General features: G+C 47.9%; 1 protein-coding gene across 1 annotated transcript in view; it reads left to right on the top strand.

Moving 5' to 3' along the window:
• Nucleotides 1-4,254: 4,254 nt before the first annotated feature.
• The window catches only part of LOC144935546 (ammonium transporter Rh type B-like), a 31,811-nt gene continuing 17,497 nt past the window's right edge, over nt 4,255-18,568 (top strand). The window contains exon 1 of the mRNA XM_078862305.1: nt 4,255-4,795. Coding sequence (XP_078718431.1) covers nt 4,618-4,795 — 178 coding nt within the window. The 5' untranslated portion in view covers nt 4,255-4,617. The remainder of the gene's footprint in view (nt 4,796-18,568) is intronic.

Here is an 18,568-nt window from a genome sequence, read left to right as displayed (position 1 = left end):
AATATTATTCATAATAAAGGTTTTTAGGTTAGATCGCGTAAGTATAAATGTGTCGAAACCCTCCACCACCCGACACGCCCAATCAGTAGGGGATTTGTCACGTTAACACAAACGCCAAATAGTTCACTACTTCAGCCCACCAGTGTGTTTGAAGAGTGAATCCACAACATGTACAATGTGATGTTTCGCTAGAAATTACATCCAGCATCATCGGGCGGTTTGGTCGTGTGGATTCGTATCCGGGTTCTTCGGTCTCCTCTCCACATTTAGAAACACGCGTTCAAGAGTATTCGGCTGCTCTACATTTCCACGTGATAAGCCACTTCGTTGAGCTGCCATTTGTGGCCAGGTCGCTTCTGCAAAAATAGCTAAACAACTCAGTGTGGCTTACCTGGTAAAATAAAACATTGCCTAGTTCGTAATTTTAGCGAATCCACTGCGAGATAATGGCCTCACCGCGCGATGCGGGTGGTGAGGGCTTATATTTGACCATACTTCACCACGCTGGTCAGTGGTGTTTGGTGAATGTGGGGATCATAGATGTAGCAGAAGAGTGCAGCACAACAATTCACATTTCTGCATCATCCACCGCTGCCCACGGGGTAGCCCCAAAGCGTCCTATAGCACCTGTTTACTGCACATACAGTGGTCTGGTGGCCCCCATCCACGCACTGCCCAGGCACAAGTCAGCTTCGCCTCTGAGGTCGGCCGAGGTCTTTGACCATGGGCAAAAAAAAAGGTTAATGGATGAGAAATTGCATTCCTCCAAGCCACTGCAAGAGCGTGACGGTCTAATACGGAACAGGTTTTATGGCCCGCAGCTGCTTAGCAAGTGCACGCTCAGATAAAGGAGCCTTTTAAAATTGATACGCGAATAACACAGCGAGCCCTTAGCACCGATTCCCGCGTCAACTTCACCTCGTTAAACCCACCGTAGCAAGAGGCGTGTGTAACTACGTACGAGGTGAGCTGAACTCGAGACGTGTTCGAGCATAATGAGAACAGTTGTAATTCTTGCCAACACAAATGCTATTCGGATCTTCTATGTAACTTGTGAACGCAGCACGGAAGAACTTCGAACCGGTGTTAGTGTAAAAGTGATTGTCTGCTTCATGTGGAGCCGTGGTGTAGCGATTATCTGCACCGGTCCTGGGCCTCCCCTAGGTCGATTCAGCCTCAATTGAGTACCTGGTGCAATGTGTAAAAACAACTTTGCCACGAGGGAAAGGCGGGCGGGCGTGATTGGTGGTCACCCACCCCCTCGTATGCCGTGCTGGCCTTCTTAGGGACCGTCCATAAATGACGTCACGCACCTAGAGGGGGGGGGGCAGACATTTGTGACGATGTGTGGCGAGGGGGGGTGGGGTTTGATAACGTGACGTCACAGTGCAACTTTCAATAAATATAGACAACACGTTCTACATAATTCAATATAAATGTTTTCTCCTCCAACATCAGAGTGCAGCGCCACATTAAACACGCACTACAATCACAATAGTTTCAAGCGATTTGAAGCATACTCTTAGGTTTTTTGGGTAAAGTCACGTAGGTATAAAGGCAGCTAAAGTTTGACTTGGTTGATGAACCACCAAGTCAAACTTTAGCTGCCTTATAATTGTACAGCCATTTCCATTTCTTCCAGTTGTTTGCTATTCCCAGCTTGATTAGCCCCTTTTTTAAACCAAGTTAAACCTAAGTTCAACTTTAGCAGCCTGATAGTTTACTGCAGTATACTGCGAGGCAACCAATTTAAAGCTTTCGTGACTGCAGGGATTCATCTTCTTGGTTCTTTCGGTAAAGTCACGTGGCTTTACCGAAAGAACCAAGAAGATGCGAGGCAACCAGTTTATCAGCTTAAATGCTGCCTCCTGTTCACGTGTCTCACTTTGTTTTTCAACCACTTGCCATCATCGCCTGCACACGGTGCTCTCTCCGCCCCCCTAATCCCCTGCAGCATAACACAAGGCGGGTTGACTTAGCCCCCCCCCCACCATGGCCCATCCTGGCTCCTCCCCCCCCCTCCCCCCTTGACCTGTATATATAATCTCGTGTCTCTTAGAGCTCTCTTCACTTGATACAGCAATTTTGCTGTGACGATTCCACCTGAAGACGGAAGCTTGTGTTGCCTCCGAAACGTCGTGATTTAATTTATTTTAATTTTTTACCTACGTGACTTTACCCAAAGAACCAAAGAGTATGGACCCTTGCAGGCACGAAAATTTCAAATCTAGGATTTTAAGAATGTTTTATTCTTTTTTTTTTGGGGGGGGGGGGGGGACAGAGCTTTGTGACGTCATATTTGAGGGGAGGGTCTGACTTTTTGTGACGCCGTGTGACGAAGGGGGGGGGAGTCAAAAATCGGCCAAAATCGCGTGACGTCATTTATGGACGGCCCCTTAGGTGCTCGCTAACAGTACTTGCCCCAACAGTCTGGTATGGCTAGAGAGGGGATATTCGTCTTTGTCTGCTACACTAAAGGTGAGCAATATTGGTACTGACTATTTTCAGACCTTTGTCAATGCTGCTACGTCAAGGATGAAGGCCGCGCCGTACAGGTGTACAGGTCGTGGTAGATGTGTGACCATACTTCACTGCGCTGGTCAGTGCGGGTCGGTGAGGATAAGACCGGTTCAGATATTACTCACCGCTGATTCTTCTTAGCCGTGGCTCAGAATCACACTCGGGTACCTGGATTCATAGCACACTGTGGTTACCTTTGCATAAGCCCAGATATCTATATACCAATATAACAAAAAAAAACACCAAAAAGTCTCCTTGTTCGAGTGAGCATGGGGGTGGCACTGCACAGCTCCGTGATGGAAATCCACATTCCCCTGGTAGGAACTGATATTGCCATGCAACTTCCAACCGGCATTTTTGCTGGCCTTACAACAAACCGGTGTTGTCTGTATCTCTCTCGAAAGGGTTGGCTGAGTCCAACCGATATTTCAATCCAAGCTACATGGAGCGGAAAAAAAACAAAAAATGTGGATACCAACGTCAATTCTCGACCCTCCAGAATGATACTGATTCGGAATCTATGACACGCATTTGTCTCGTTGGTCAGCCGAGTGTTCGTCTCAGTTGTTGCTGTTTATCAGCCGTGTTTCTATGCTCATGTCAAGGACCAGCCTGATTCCAATCTTGCGCATGACAATATGTTCGTGATATAATTCCAATACCGAGGTCTGCTGCTAGCCACGATGAGAGAGAGGGCTTCAGCGGAGAGTTCGTGTCGTTTTGATATTTCTCCGTTGAAGGGGCGCAGACTCCAGTGGTTTACTCTTTGCTCCGTAGTTTGGGCCACAGTAGCCTGGTGAATATCGTGCAATGCTGGCAGTGAATGATCGGAGTGGGCAGGAGTCGTGTGGCTACGTGATGAAGCGTGTTGTGTCTCGCCATGTCTTGTATGCTGTCTCGTTTGTATTTGCTGTTTCGTGCTGCCCACTCACGCCACGTGGGTTTTCTTCAGGTGCTGCGGTTTGCTCCCCAAGTGTATAAACATCATTATTTGGCTGAAAATATCTTAAAATATAAAAGTCAATGCAGGACCTGCGACTCAATATGGCTTTCCTGGATTCATAAGTACATGTTTATTTTTTTCTAAGAATCTATTTTAAAAAATATATATTCTGTGAAGTACGCATACTTATCAAACACTACCTACCACTCTCGTTTGTGCACACCTAAGAATGTGTGTAGATTGAAGTTGTATTGGCACCGTACGGAGCCAACCGTGCTAATCGGATGTGCTAAGTAACGAACCCTGGTACGCAAGTGCGCGAGCCACGATACAGCGTTATTACGAAGCGTATTGTTAACGTACATTAGCTCAAATCAGTACCCAGTTCGGTGCGTAAACATCATCACCATCATCACAGGGGGAGACAAGGACGGCCCGCTGTGGGTGGTGCTGACCTCACACCAACCCGTGCGTAGTTCCGACCTTTAAAGGGCTGCTTCACGAACGGCACTTAATTCCGCTGTAAGAGTGTAGTAGGGGTTACAACGTGCGGGCAGGCGGGAGGGTGGGTGGGAGGGTTGCGTTGCGTTGGGGTGAGCTGCCTGCCTGCCTGGCTAGCCGTGTTCACCGAGTCGCGCACAACGCGGGCGGCGCGCGCCACACGCAACGCAACGGCAGGCGACGTGAATTTGAATCGCGCGTGGCCGCGCACACAATTCGCTTCCGACCAATAAAACTTCCTCCAGGGGGGGTGGAGGGCTGGAGGGGGAGCGGCCCGCGTCCCTCTGGTCGATACAAAGTGGGAGGGGAAAGTGCCACGGGGGCCACTTGTGCAGTTGCGCGCCTCGCTCAAGTGCAGCTTTTTTTTGGTTCATCATCCAGCCACCAACCCCTCCCCACCACCACCACCAACCCAGGCAGCAATCCATCCGCCGTGCAATACACCAGCGTCTTGCGAGAGCTGTTGACACATCAGTCACGGGACGCATCAGCGGCAGCAGAAGCGCAGGCTACACACACACAGAGAGAAGGCTCGCGTCATCCACACGCCAGTCTCAATTCTTTTTCACCGGCCACAATTAAAAAGACCTCCGTCGTCCGTAGTTCGGTTGCTGCTGCTGCTGCTGTTGTAGTCGTAGTTTCGCTGCGAAGAGATGGCAGCTGTTTACGGCACCAGCATGCGCACCAAGTTGCCGCTCGTGGGGTTCATCCTGCAAGTGTCGATGATCATCCTGTACGGCGTGTTCGTGCGCTACGACAAGGAGAGCGACGCCAAGTACGAGACAAACACCACGGACCACGCGGAGAATGAATTTTACTTCCGATACCCCAGTGAGTATGCTTTTGCCGGGAGCGGCAGCGATTCCGCGTGTCGTGCTGGTGGTGTCTTCGCTCCTGCAAAGCGCGGGCACGGACATTCGAGTACTACGGCGCGAATCTGTACGCGTGCATAATGCGGTCGGTGTGTGTGGTTTTTTTTTTTTGGGGGGGGGGTTCGGTTAGAGCGCGTAAAAATAAACAACAGCGTCGTTAAACCCGCCACCACCCGACACAGCCAATGCGTTAGGGTCGTCACGTCAACACGAACGTGACAATTCGTTACTAGTACAGCGACACCGGTGTGTTGGAAAGCATTTACAATGTGAGTTAGCGCCACGTTTTCATTACGCACGAATTGTGTGACGCTCGCCTGCCTGTCGCTTGAGCGCGCGTGCAAGTTGAACCATCAGTGTGCGCACACGTGCAGCAAGCCGCAGGCTAATCCGATACGACGCGGGGCGATTCTATTATTCGACCATACTTCGCCACGCTGGTCAACGAGGGTTGGTGAATGCGAGGCGTGTAGTCTCGGCGAGGAGGGGGGTGCTAGGAGTACAGTACAACAAAGATTTTGCTGCACGTATCTCTCTGCTGCTCGCAGTGCAGCTCTGCAGCCTTTAGCAACCTGTTTGTGCGCGTCGCTTGCACGCAACCAAACCCCGCCCGCGGTGACTTAAGCGAGAACGCGCGTCATGTCTCGGAGCGCGTTGCGGGGTTTGAATTCGGTCTTGATGCCATTTCGTTCCATCCAGGAACAGACCTTGTTGATTGTCAAGAGGCTGTTTTTGGAAGCTCTTGCGTTGGGACGGTTTCTCTACATGTGGTCGATGAGAGTGCCTGACTTTGAATTGGAAGGTTACGAGTTCAGATCCAGTTCGGAGGTCGAATTAGGACAGCATTTGTATGTGGCGGATATATATTAAACGCCGCTGGCCCTCTCTATGGTAATGTGGAACTTCATCCACTTTTTGACCACGCGTTGAATCGCGCTTAATTTGAATTGCTGAACAAATGCAGCCATCTAATACGTTACCGTACTCTTGCCAGGTGTACATCCATACGTGTATGCGAACACAGGCTCGGCACGGGTATAGCAAACAGCATCGTCGTTATCTCGCCCCCTATTGCGAAAACTTGCCTGGACCCTCCTTTAGAGAAGAGTTTGGTGCTCATTGACGCTATGTTGGGTAAACCAGCCCAGCATTAATAATAACCCGTAACAATGATTCTATACGTGGAACATACACAGCACGTGGGCCGCGCGTAATCCGAAACTTGGCTTTGAGCTCACCGCGTCTCGCTTCAACAACTGTTGTATGCTTCGCAGTACGTCTATGGAGCACAGATGTTGATTGCTCACGGAGCATGTCTGCTGCCCGCGTGCGTGCGTGCCCGTGCCTGTGCGTGTGCGCTGCCGTGTCCCGGTGATACATTACCTTTGGTGGAGGGGTTAACACAATGATAGGGGCGGGCAATGACGTTATCAATTATGTATCTATCAACCGATTTTGGGAGACAAAGTAATATTTGTTTCTTCAATAAAACTGCAAATCTGGAATCGTGACCACCGAATCTAAGACTGGAGTTGGATCGGGGGCGGGGGCGAGGGTGAAATCGTTAAGCCGCAGGTACAAAGGTTTCATACTTAGCCCGCGTGTGCGTGTGCTACCTGTCCAAACAGGGGTCTATCACAACACCTGCAGAAAGTCCAGTAAGCGTGGAGGTGGAATGAAGTTTTTTTGATCGCGTCTATCTGGCCATCGGTGTGTGCCTCGCGAATGTGAAATGCCTCGACGAACAAAAGCAAAAACGTGCACAGCGATCGTGCATCAGCGTTATCGTGCATCTTTGCCATCTTCACAATGAGCAGCAGGTCAAGTGTCTACCGGTCACGGGGTGCCCGCAGTCACTTCGCTGTGACCTCCCCACCCTCCTCCTCCTCCTCCGCGTGCATTAACGCGAAAAACAAAACTCGCTACGTTTGTTATTGAGGGTAGCCAAAAGGTAAAAGGCGCAAGGCAGACCAATTGCTCGCTCCACTCGAGCGAGCGCTAGGGAAACTCCCGCCGTCGACGATATTTTAGCCCATTCTTCCACGCCGACCCAGTGCTTACAAAATGTGTACGTTGAAAATACCTGCTGTGTTATCATTCGTCTGTACGGAAAGTATTTACGTAGATTGGGAGTGGTGGTGCAGCAGTTATCGCAGTGAGCTGTGAACAAAACGAACAAACTGAGTTCGAGATCCCGGCCACGGCTAATTTCAGTGGCCAATGATATCTGAACACGCATTGACCAGAATGGTGAAGTATGGTCAAACAATCCCCATGGCGCCGTCATTAGCAGTCTTCCGTTGACAAAGTTCTGCAACACGTATTATTACCATATTTGTCGGATTATAAGACGTAACCCAAACGTGTACGCGGTATTAATAATACGATGTGGGTCACACACAATCACACACTCACACACCTACCGGATTATAAGACGCACCTCCAACTTTTGTTATAAAACACGGGGGGGAGGGGCGCGTCTTATAATCCGGAAAATGAATACGGTATCTTAAATTGTATAATTTTGAGGTGTGGTATGGTTTAAACTATACTAAGACTAAACTTAGTTTTTTTGTTTACCAAGTAAAGCCCACTGAGCGATACCGTTCTCTTTCAGTAGCGACCTTGGGCACAAATGATAGCTGAACGAAGTGCCGTGTCATCATGTGGACATTTCTAGCAGCCAAATACTCTTTAAACAATAGGTCCTTTGTGTAGTCACTGTTTAACAGTGTTGTACACAGCATGTGTTTCTTCTGAAGAATGTGTTCACGTCCCCTGTGCTGGGCTATGCGATGCTATGCCTTGAAACTTGCTTAGTCAGTCCTGCACACGAGGACACACACCCCCACACACTCCACTCCTTCCCCTGACACACCCTCTCACACACCCCCACACACACCCACTCCTTCTCCTGATACACCCTCTCACACACCCTCTCACACACCCCCACACACACCCTCTCACACACCCACTCCTTCCCCTGACACACCCTCTCACACACCCCCCCCACACACCCACTCCTTCCCCTGATACACCCTCTCACACACCCCCACACACACCCTCTCACACACACACTCACACACCCACTCCTTCCCCTGATACACCCTCTCACACACCCACACACACACCCACTCCCCATTCCTCTCCCAAGTACCACTCAGAACTCCGTGATGCAAATAATACATATATTTATAAACGGCACTGTGGCAAAGTCACTCTTTGTTTCTGTACGAATGTGTTAGTTCTTGCTTGCAGCCCGATGTAGTACTTCTCCTCAATCGTTTGGCTGACGGGTCTTACAGAATGGCTTTTGGAAGTCTTCCGCATGGGCTATACGGCTGCATTTCGCACTCACGAGTGCTCATCAGGAGGCCTTATTCCCTACAAGGAAACTGCTACGATTGCCAATAATTAATCGCCCGCGCTGACAGGTATTGGTGAAGTATGCTCAGTTCATGCCCTCGCACCCATGACCATCACGGCACGGGGACCCATTCATCCAGCAGTGGATTGACAAATGACTGTAAAATTACTAGAATAATTCCATCGACTCCATCAAGTATAAGCAAGATATGGTATGAATTTGTATCGTTGATTAAAAGTGGAATTTAAACAAATACCCCATCTGTATTGTGCAGATAGATGCACTTTATTGAACACGTGCAAGGTATTTTCCATTTACCTTCAGAGTCTCTGACCCTCGACCACGAAGTTTGAAAAAAAAAAGCCCTCACGGCTGAGCTATCAGGCACTGTTGGTAGCCGTGTGTCCGTGAGTGATGGATGGCTGGACAGGTAAAAGTTATTAGTCGGTGGTGTGTCGCTCGTACCGTCAGTTGCCGGTGTCGGATAGGTCACACTTTACACACGCAGACTCATTATTTCGAAAGACACGAGGAGAGAGAGAGAAAACCCGTTTAAAAAAATACATATTTTTACCAGGTTAAGGCCCACTGAGCTGTATAGCTCTCTTTCAGAAGTGTCCTGGCCACCACAAATGAAAGCTCAACGAAGGGGCTTATCGTCGTATGGAAATGTATAACAGGCAAAATACTCTAAATGCCTGATGTTGATTCTAAATGTGGGTGGCGAAAACTGAAGGACCCGTAGACATATCCACGCGACCACGGGGAGAGAGACACGCAAACTCCAACCCACGGCCTCCTGTACACCAGGCGAGGTAGTTAACATCTCATAGCCACCGTGACGCCCCTTCATTTCTCTGCAAAGGGAAATAGGAGACAGCTGTTATGCTCATAATCTTCTCGCAACCCTGTACTCCGAGCACGAACGGTAATATATATATCATACTAATACAATAACAAGATCATATGTATCGTGATTTATTTATATATATCGTTAATAGGAGCACAAATTTAAAAGTTAGAGCAATTTTAAATGAACCGTGTCAGTCTTCTGCGTCTGTTACTCTCATCTCTTATTCCGCCGTTTCAATGCAATGTTGATTTGTGTCACGAACAAATCTCGTGTAGCCGGTTACCCAGCTAGCTTCGGTGGCAACGTCCTGCAGCCACTAACTATAGAATTAGTGTCGGCGTGGAGAGGTGGCATGATCGGTTCATATATCACTCGCTTCTGATGTTGGCACTGGCTGGGAATCAAACTCCGTTCGCCAGGTTAACAGTGCAGTGCGCTAACCACTGCACCATCGCTCCACCCCCAAAAAAATAATAGATTACTTGCAAGGTAAACCAATAGACGACCTTAGGTAGTTGCATATTAACTACATTAACATAAATGATATAATGAAACAAATAAAGAATCAACTGTAAACTGTACTCTGTGTGTAAATGTCTAAAAGGTTGGATCCACGTCCGTATTGGTGCACGGATACAGGCCACACACAAACGCATTAAAGAAATTGGCCAAATATCACAACCAGGACCTTTCTGAAAAAAAGAGTCTTAAGACTCAGCGAGGCTTTACTGTGCAAATAAAGCATTATCAGCACTGTTTTATAGCGTGTATCACTCTTGTGTTTGAGGAGAGTGGTGGCCAAACAGCGGTTAGCACACTTGTTCTGCATGAACCCAGCGAGTTTCGCGTGCCAGCCACGACGAACATTTGCACCACACGTCACTGTGCTACCACTGAGCAGCACATGCAAGTATGGCCCAGCATCCCCTCATGAGCGAAAGCAGTTGAAGAGGCCTTCATCCAGCAGTGGATTGACAAAGAGCCGTCACGATGTATTCACCAGAGTTGTTGCATCACAAGCTGGGCCGCGCTGTGGCAGGAGAGCACTCAGGACAAGCGGATTGGCACCGTCTCTCGCAGGCCCTTGCGACGCAGCCATCCCGGGTCCAGCAGACGCGCACACGAGATTAATTTCATCACTCCATCTCCACGGCACAAACGTCCGCTCGTTTTAACTGCCACCCACTCCCATCGTGAGCCAGTCCTCGACCGTCTGCCCGCCTTCAAACCTCCGCCTGACGTGACTAGCCCAAGCCAGGCACTTGCTTATCAAGACAACGTGGATGCCTCGACCTTGCGTGTGTTCTCTGAGCGCTCGTGTTCTCATCCCTGTCTCTGCAGCGTGCTTCTCATTTGTGCACTTTTCTTAAGCGTTCGTTCCATTGCCTTTGACAGTGGCCACGTCTCTCTGATCCGTGTGTCATTACAGGTAATAATACACTAGTTTAACACGTAGGCTTTCGCGACCAATATTATTCATAATCAACGTTTTTGGGTTTAGATCGCGTTATTTATAAATGTGTCGTAACCCTCCACCACCCGACACGGCCAATCAGTAAAAAAGTGTCACGTTGACAAAAGACAAATAGTTCACTGCTTTAGCCCACCGGTGTGTTGAAGCGTGAAACCACAACATTTACAATTTGAGTACGACGTTTCGCTGGTAATTGCATCCAGCATCATCGGGCACTTTTTTACTGATTGGCCGTGTCGGGTGGTGGAGGGTTACGACACATTTATAAATAACGCGATCTAAACCCAAAAGCGTTGATTATGAATAGTACACTAATTAAAAAATAAAGCCTTCCGTGTGTATTATCTGCGATGGATATTTTGTAAGGCATGCTTTCATTTGTACGCATGTACGTTGAACTTCTTTCACACCGTACGTAGCCAACCGTGCTCATCGGAGGTGCCGGGAAATGACAACAAACTAAACTACAAATTCATAATTTTTTTCCTTTGGCCACGTTTGGTGAACTTTGACTTGGTGGCTGCAGAGTGACGAGTTTAGACGCTGGCTATAGGGGAAAGAAACTTGCCAAACTACAAATATACAGGACGCATTGTCAGGGTTGGGATCGAACCCACGATCCCCTTGCATGCCAGGCGAGAGAGTTAACATCTCGCCACCGGTGGCGAATCCTGATAGAAAAACCTGGTGTCTCGCTCCCACCACCAGCCTGTGACCTCACCCCTCGTCCTCCCCTGCCGAAGAATCTGCCCCCTCATTGCCCCCTGTCCTGTTTACTGATTCCTGGCCTCACCACCAGTGGGGTCTGTCTGTGGGCACTTCCTTTGAGGACCCTTGCTGTTTAATGGGACTACATGCTTTGCATGTGAGGAAGGGAGATAAGGGAGCCTCCACCCGTCCCTTATCTCATCCTTCATACGCACAGCGGCGGCAGGCACCCTGTGCTGTCTGCCTTCCTCCCTCTGCCATCAGTAAACACTTTAATTGCATTTGCACTATCGTAATACTGTATAGTGTGTTGTATACGTCCCTAGTGTGCAGCACACTTTAAATCGTGCACAGTTTTATTTGTATGCGTATTCATGCTTGCCTTCGTACATACCTGCACGTGTTAGCAATAGACGTAGCCTTTTGGTGGTAGTGCTGGCGGTGGTGTTATATAACTTAACCGCAGTCAAAACGTTGCAAGTTCCAATGCCCGTCGATAGTTGGGGGGTCATCTCATCCCATTATTCTTTGGGGGGTCGTTGAAATTAAGACCACTTTGTGGGAATCATCAGTGGTTGTTCGAGAGATGTTGGGCCCTGCGTGGGAAGGTGGAATTTGTTTTTGTATCACTGGCTTTGGTGCAGCAACAAGAGTAATGAGTGCGTTGTTTGAGTTGGGAAGATACTTTGTTAGAAGGGTCACATATGAGGTGTTTCGTCTTTGCCTTTATTATTGGCATACGTGGGGTGACACACGGAGTACTCTGTTCAGATACGTGCAGGGAACAAACATTTTACGGGTATGTAGGAAACCTACTTGTTCTCCTGCCGCGCACTGGCTACATTCCGAGAAGATTCTAGATTTGTGCTGTGACGGTTCCACCTGAAGACGGCGGCTTGTGTTGCCTCCGAAACGTCGTGATTTTTATTTAATTTTTATTAATTTTTTACCTACGTGACTTTACCGAAAAAAACTAAGAATAAGTTCCGAGAAGCTTGCAGCCCAAAAACTCCACCACCAGTCGCAGATGGAAGAGACACTTTGACTTTTCACGGGGCCAACATGAATCCTTCAACGTCTCTTTCTAAATAGGCGTGACATTCTGGAGGTACCCTATAACAACAACAACAACAAACAAAACAACAATTAAATATGTATCCTGTTTTCTTTAGTTCGTTTTCCTGTTATCTTTAAGAGGTATTTTGTGAAATTCCACATCAGGCAGGGAAAAAAAATGTCGTCGTCGTCACACTAAACGGTGTTGGCCTTGCTCCCCGCATGTGCCAACCCCAATCGGCAAAACAAATCTTGTCTTTTCAGCAAAATCAGCAGCCGTCATCTGAATGGGACGGCGCCCATGAGATTTGAGATTGTAGAGCTACCACCGAGGGATTGGGAGGGGTGGTTCATTACTCCAGTTGCACACACACATACACAAACTCCACACACACACGTGCGGCCGTGTGTGTGTGACCGCATTTACGCAAGGGGCCTTAAGGGGGCCGAGGCTCAGCGGCCGGTTTCATGAAACATCTTAGCCTGGAAATTTATAAATAATTTTCACTGATTTGGATGTTTGTTTTTAACTCGCGTGTTTACCCAGGGAATACTCACCGATGCTCAATACTCTTTTGCAGGAAGGTCCTGCCAATGTTTAGCAGTAGGGGGCAATGTTACTGTCATGCCATTTGAGTCATTTGCAGGTAACGGGAAGAAATTAGCTACAGGAGGAAATCGGATAACCCGGAGTAAACCCGTGCACGACAGGGGGAGAACATCCACACTCCACACAGAGAGACACCCGAGTGGGAAATCGAACCCAAGCTTATAATCCAAGGGACATTTCACCCAAATAGTTGCATGCAACTGGCCTCTGGGCCTCAAATTTTGAGGGACCCAGAGATATACAAAATGCTTGATGACGGTTGGAACTCAATACCGTGGCACTATGATACACCCCGCAGGAAATTTGGAAGATTGAATCCATTAGCGTCAGTGTGTGTAATAATACTGGTTGCGGGTCAAAATTGCAATAGTTTTGTTCGTTTTTACTTGAGTTTCAAAAGTGACGATTTGTATGTCACGTAAAAAAAAACTAGAGCCGAACTAACCAACGTCATTTACAAGGGAGGGTTTGTCATCGATGGCTCTGGAGCACCCCAATGCGGCTCTTTAAGGACGGCTCCGTGACGCTATCTATGTATTATTCAGGACCGCCATCTCGTTGTTCGCATTGCATCGCGCCTCTTGAAATATTGAGGGGGGGGGGGTTTACCGAATTCGATATTTTCAACAAACAACAACGACAACAAAATCTCTTTTTGTTATTTTAGTTTCAGACCCCTTATTTTACCAACGACACATGCCCTATTGCATGTGTCGTTGGTAAAATAAGAAGGACTTCATTGAACATCTAAAAGATGGGCCCCCCCGCCCCGGGCCCCCCCCCCCCCGCCCGCCCCAAACCAAACCACCATCTAACAGAACGTGGCCCTGTGTGTGTGTGCATTGGGTCCATTACCAATTGGTAGCATATGACAAAGGTCAGTGTCACTGTGTTCAAACAAGCATTGGGCTTTGCCAGTCTCCATTGGTGGCCCCGAGACAGCTGTTCAACTCTTTTCGTGCCTATGCTGCAGGCCATTATGTCAACAGGTTCGTTAAAGGCGTATGTCAGCAGAACTCCAATCTGCGTCTCCACGTATCGATGCAATTTGTGTGTGAGTCCATTTGACTAAGACTGTGTTAGCAAGCGGCGTTTGGTTAAAGTAAGCACAACTCTGGATCAGTTTCGAACCTTTTGGGTCTCATCACCTGTGTCATGCGCTATGAAAAATAATAATAATAATAATGCTCCAAAGCGATGCATAATCAGTTTGTGGGTAGGGTAATTAGGCGACTACCGAAGACCTAACCAACAAAATGGTAGCTATTTTGTTGGCCATGGTGGAGGATGATTGGCCGAGTTGATTTCGTGATGGAGATTTGAACTCCTCTAAACGTCCGATAGTGCCCTTCAGACGGATATGCCGTCTTAACATATACTTATCAAAGACTATATCGATAAAATTCTAGTAATGTTGTAATTGTGTAGCTTTTCTGCATAGGCTAAAGTGTGCAAGGCTGTTGTGTTATTAACTTTTTATTATTGTGCATATATACCTACTAACAAGAAGGTCGCGAGGTTTGTTTGACCATACTTCAACACGCTGGTCAGTACAGTTTGGTTAAGTGGGTGGCACCAAGTGAAGATGGAACTAAGATGGAACAAGGGAAAAAAACAACGAACGAAAATCTAAGCAATAAATCTAAACTATACAATGTAAGAGAGCTATTAAGTAGTTTTAATTTTGTGTTTCTTAGTTTTTGTTCATGAATAAAAAAAATTAAAATTGCTACGCCCGGAATCGCAAAAGTCTTTCTCATAACGTTTCAAGTTGGCCAACTCCCACCCATTGTAATCTCCTGCATTGTTTTACTCGAAGGTTAAAGGTCGAGCAACAACACATCTCATTCAACAAACTCTCCTGGCTTCAGCGTGACCGCGTGCGTAACTCTTCAGTCAGCGAGTAGAAACTTGCACACAGACACACACGCATTCAAACGATACATCATTTACAATCGCTTGGATTAGCCCCTCTTCATTGCAATGAACCGAAACATTTTTGTCGTGCCTTCTGTGTATATTGCTAACAAACATTTCCATAACTTGAACAAATTCAGCATTTGCTTCTTATTATTATTACAGTATTACAGGGTGCTCAAATTTTTTTGTTACACTTTTGAGGATTTGCAACAATTGCACGAGCACTGTGCCTCCGAGCTCTGGAGACCACCTGGAGAAGATTCCAGCCACGTGCTAACAAAGACGGCGAACAAGTGGAGACTTTTTGAAGCTATTAACATGACATTTGTTATCGTGTCACAGTGTATCATCCGTTCTTTTTCCATTAAAAACAATAGTCCCATAAAGGTGTTAAAAATGTTTTGAAGCACCCTGTATTATACTTTCGATCTTTACTGTATTATAAATGTGTCTTTGAGACGGATCATATTTTTTCCTGTCACCTCGCCAGTCATGCAAATCCAAGCACATGCAGTCCTGTCTCCCATGCCAACACCTCGCTATCAAGAATCTGGAAGACGTCATTACAACCGCGTCGGTAACGCCTTTGGCGATGCAGAATATTCACGTCTGTTACAGCTCCTTGTCAATCCACTGCTGGATGAAAGCCCGCGACGGTGGCGACAGCTGTCTAACCATACTTCACCACGCTGGGTCATCTTCTTGGTTCTTTCGGTAAAGTCACGTAGAAGGGAAGTAATAAAATAATAAAAAATAAAACATAATAAAATGAAATAATTCTCACGACGTTTCGGCTACAACGCAAGCAGCCGTCTTCCCTTCTACGTGACTTTACCGAAAGAACCAAGAAGATGAATCCCTGCAGTCACGAAAGCTTTAAATCACGCCGGGTCAGTTCAGCGGTCCGGTGATGCGGGTGGCCCAGCATCGTTCCCAGACGTCGTTGGCGACCACGGATGTTATTTGTTGGCCGGGAATTGAACTCGGGTTGCCAATTCTATGGCGCAGTGTGCGTACCACTGTGCCACCGTTCTTACCGTGCAAACATCATAACCTTACGTAAACCCTTGGGAGTGCATCGTCAGGTGCATGTCATGCTAATTTGATGTTTGCCTTCGAGCTTTCTGTGGGTTCTTTCGATAAATTATGCGCAGCGTCGGACGCTGCACCATTGCTAACGCTGATTTGTTTTAAATCTTTTGAGCGCCAAGAATGTCACATTCACCACTTTTTTTGCTACTGCGTGTGTGACGCGTACTACCAGAATAAACGAGCATTGTTGCAACGCATAGATTTGAAATGTTATTGCGTTATTTTCACGCCCTTTCTTTCCCTCCACGTTAATGACAATGGTAAGACGTTGTGAGAACAAGCTCACTCACAGCCCGCAAACGTTACGAGGATAATAGAGGTTTTTCTTTGGTTGAATCGTGTAGATATGTCAATGTGCCGTTAAACCCGCCACCACCCGGCACAGCCGATTCGTAAGGTTTGTCGCGTAAACAGAACGTGCCAATTCGTTACTAGTAGAGCGCACGGGTGTGTTTGGAGAGCCATGCCACAACATTTACAATCTGAGTACTGTAATTACAACTAGCTTCATCAGGCGACAGTCAGATTTGTGAAGTCCACCTGTTTCGTTCCTTAATAAGAAATCTGGCTGTCGTCTGATGAAGCTAGATGATTTTACTGGCGAAACGTCACGAAACTCCGATTGTAAATGTTAGAGGCGTGGATGTTCAGAGCTGATTTTGGGAGTTCAATCGCCTGGACAGTTTTGCTGCGTTGTGCGGCAGTCGTGTGAGGCCACCATTCCGATGGGGTCTAAAAACAATTAGTACAGACAGCGGTTGTTCTCTTGTGATTACACTTGGCCTCCCTCCAGAGGGATGCGGAATTCTCACCACTCGCTCAAAGCTACCAGTGTATCGGTACAAGGCAACACCAAAGATATTCGGGGTTGTTTTTTGTACACTTTGGCATTCACCCGATTTATACATTCAACACAGAACATGAAAACGCATTACATACTTAATAGCCGGTTGTGTTGACATTAGTTTAGTTCTTCTTAATTGCTTTATCTGTGTAAATGTGCGTCGCGAGGTGCGCCATGTGCGATTTGAAAACTGCAAAAGCAACTGCTCTGTTGAGTCCACGTGGTTCCCACCACATTTTGTCAAATGGCTCCTTGCAACTCTCGCAGCCGTCTGCCCCCTCCTCCTCCTCCTCCATCCCCAAAGGGCCATTACCCCAAACATCGGCTTCTAATGTATTTGTTTTGGTTCTCACTTAAAAGCCAGAGTTTGCTATTCGTGATGGTGGTACATTGCCATATTTTCCAGGCTTTTGCTTCTCCACCACCACTATCAGCACCGCTGCCAAACACGTATTTATCTTGCTTAAACGTCAAGAAAACGCTCCTTTTGAAATACTGGGGGGAGGGGGGGATGCCACGCTTGCTTCATATCTATCGTCGCATCTGCTCGGTGGTTCAGTTCAGTGAGAGGCCCCTTCACCATTATCCATTATCAGATCAGGCGCTCGACACGGCCTCTTCAATTGGCGCATTCGCCACCCGCACTCCACCACGCCTCCCTCCCTACCCATCACGCCACGTGCTTACGCGTGTGCGCGCTCGCCTACAGCAACAGGGGCCGCAGTCGTGAAGCGTTGGGGGTGTGTGCAGTAGGGAGGGGATCGGTAGTGTAGTAGTAGTCAGCGCACCGCGCGCGGCCAACATCGCTGACGATTAAATCTGAGCCGGTCCTGGGCCTCCCCTAGGTCGACTCAGCCTCAAACGAGTACCCGGTGCGGTGTGTGAACATCGCCACGGGGGGAGACAAAGGCGGCCGGTGCGTGGTGTTGTCCACCCCACCCCCTCGTGTGCCGTGCCGACCTTTATAGGCGCTACTACTCGCTAACAGCACTTGCCCCCAACGGTCTGTTAAGGCTATACGGGGGATCTTTGTCTTTGTGTGTGAGTGTCATTGCGCCGGCAGATGTACACCGAGTGCCCCCTACTGGTGTTGGGATACGTTTCACGATTAGCCAAAGCTTCTCGTGAACCTCTAGACCTGGGTCTTTGCCTGAGGGTGCGAGATGCCCTTTCTGGGGGTGCGAGACGTGGCCAGATTTTTTTTTTTTAGAAGGTAAATCATCGCAAACACGAATTAAGCACGGATACCAAAGTACAACCTCCTGTTTCATCAAACCCTATGTATTTATTAACTTTTTTTTTACAAATCGAGAACTAAAGGGCTGCAGGCCTGCAGCAAAGGTTAAGAACCACTGCAGTTTAACTCCCACCAACGGCTGCCACCACCACCAGCATGCAGCAGCCAGCCATGGATAGCGTGGGGCACCAAGCGGTTCACGAACTGCGCCACGAACCCGGCGGTCTGAGTTCGACTCGGAGGCCACATCGAGCATCATCAGTGGCGTCGAGCGATGTTTGAACCTGTCCCGGGCACCCCCCCCCACCCCCTCCACGCCTTCCACCACCGTCGCCAGCCTGCACTGAGATCAGCGTGGTGAAGTTTTTTTTCCGGATAAATCTCCATGACTAACAACGCCTTCATGCAGCAGTGGATTTCCAAAACGCTGTAAAAAAAAAACACGTGTATATTGTTTTCCAATTATTAAGAAGGTTGCCTCCACCAGGGAAGGTTTAAATCTCACTGGGTTAGACTTCTTCTTCTTCTTCTTGGTTCTTTCGGTAAAGTCACGTAGAATGGAAATGATAAA

The sequence above is a fragment of the Lampetra fluviatilis genome, chromosome 13 (assembly GCF_964198595.1).
Source record: "Lampetra fluviatilis chromosome 13, kcLamFluv1.1, whole genome shotgun sequence".
In the NCBI taxonomy this organism is placed as follows: domain Eukaryota; kingdom Metazoa; phylum Chordata; class Hyperoartia; order Petromyzontiformes; family Petromyzontidae; genus Lampetra; species Lampetra fluviatilis.
This window is presented reverse-complemented; position numbering and strand designations above follow the sequence as displayed.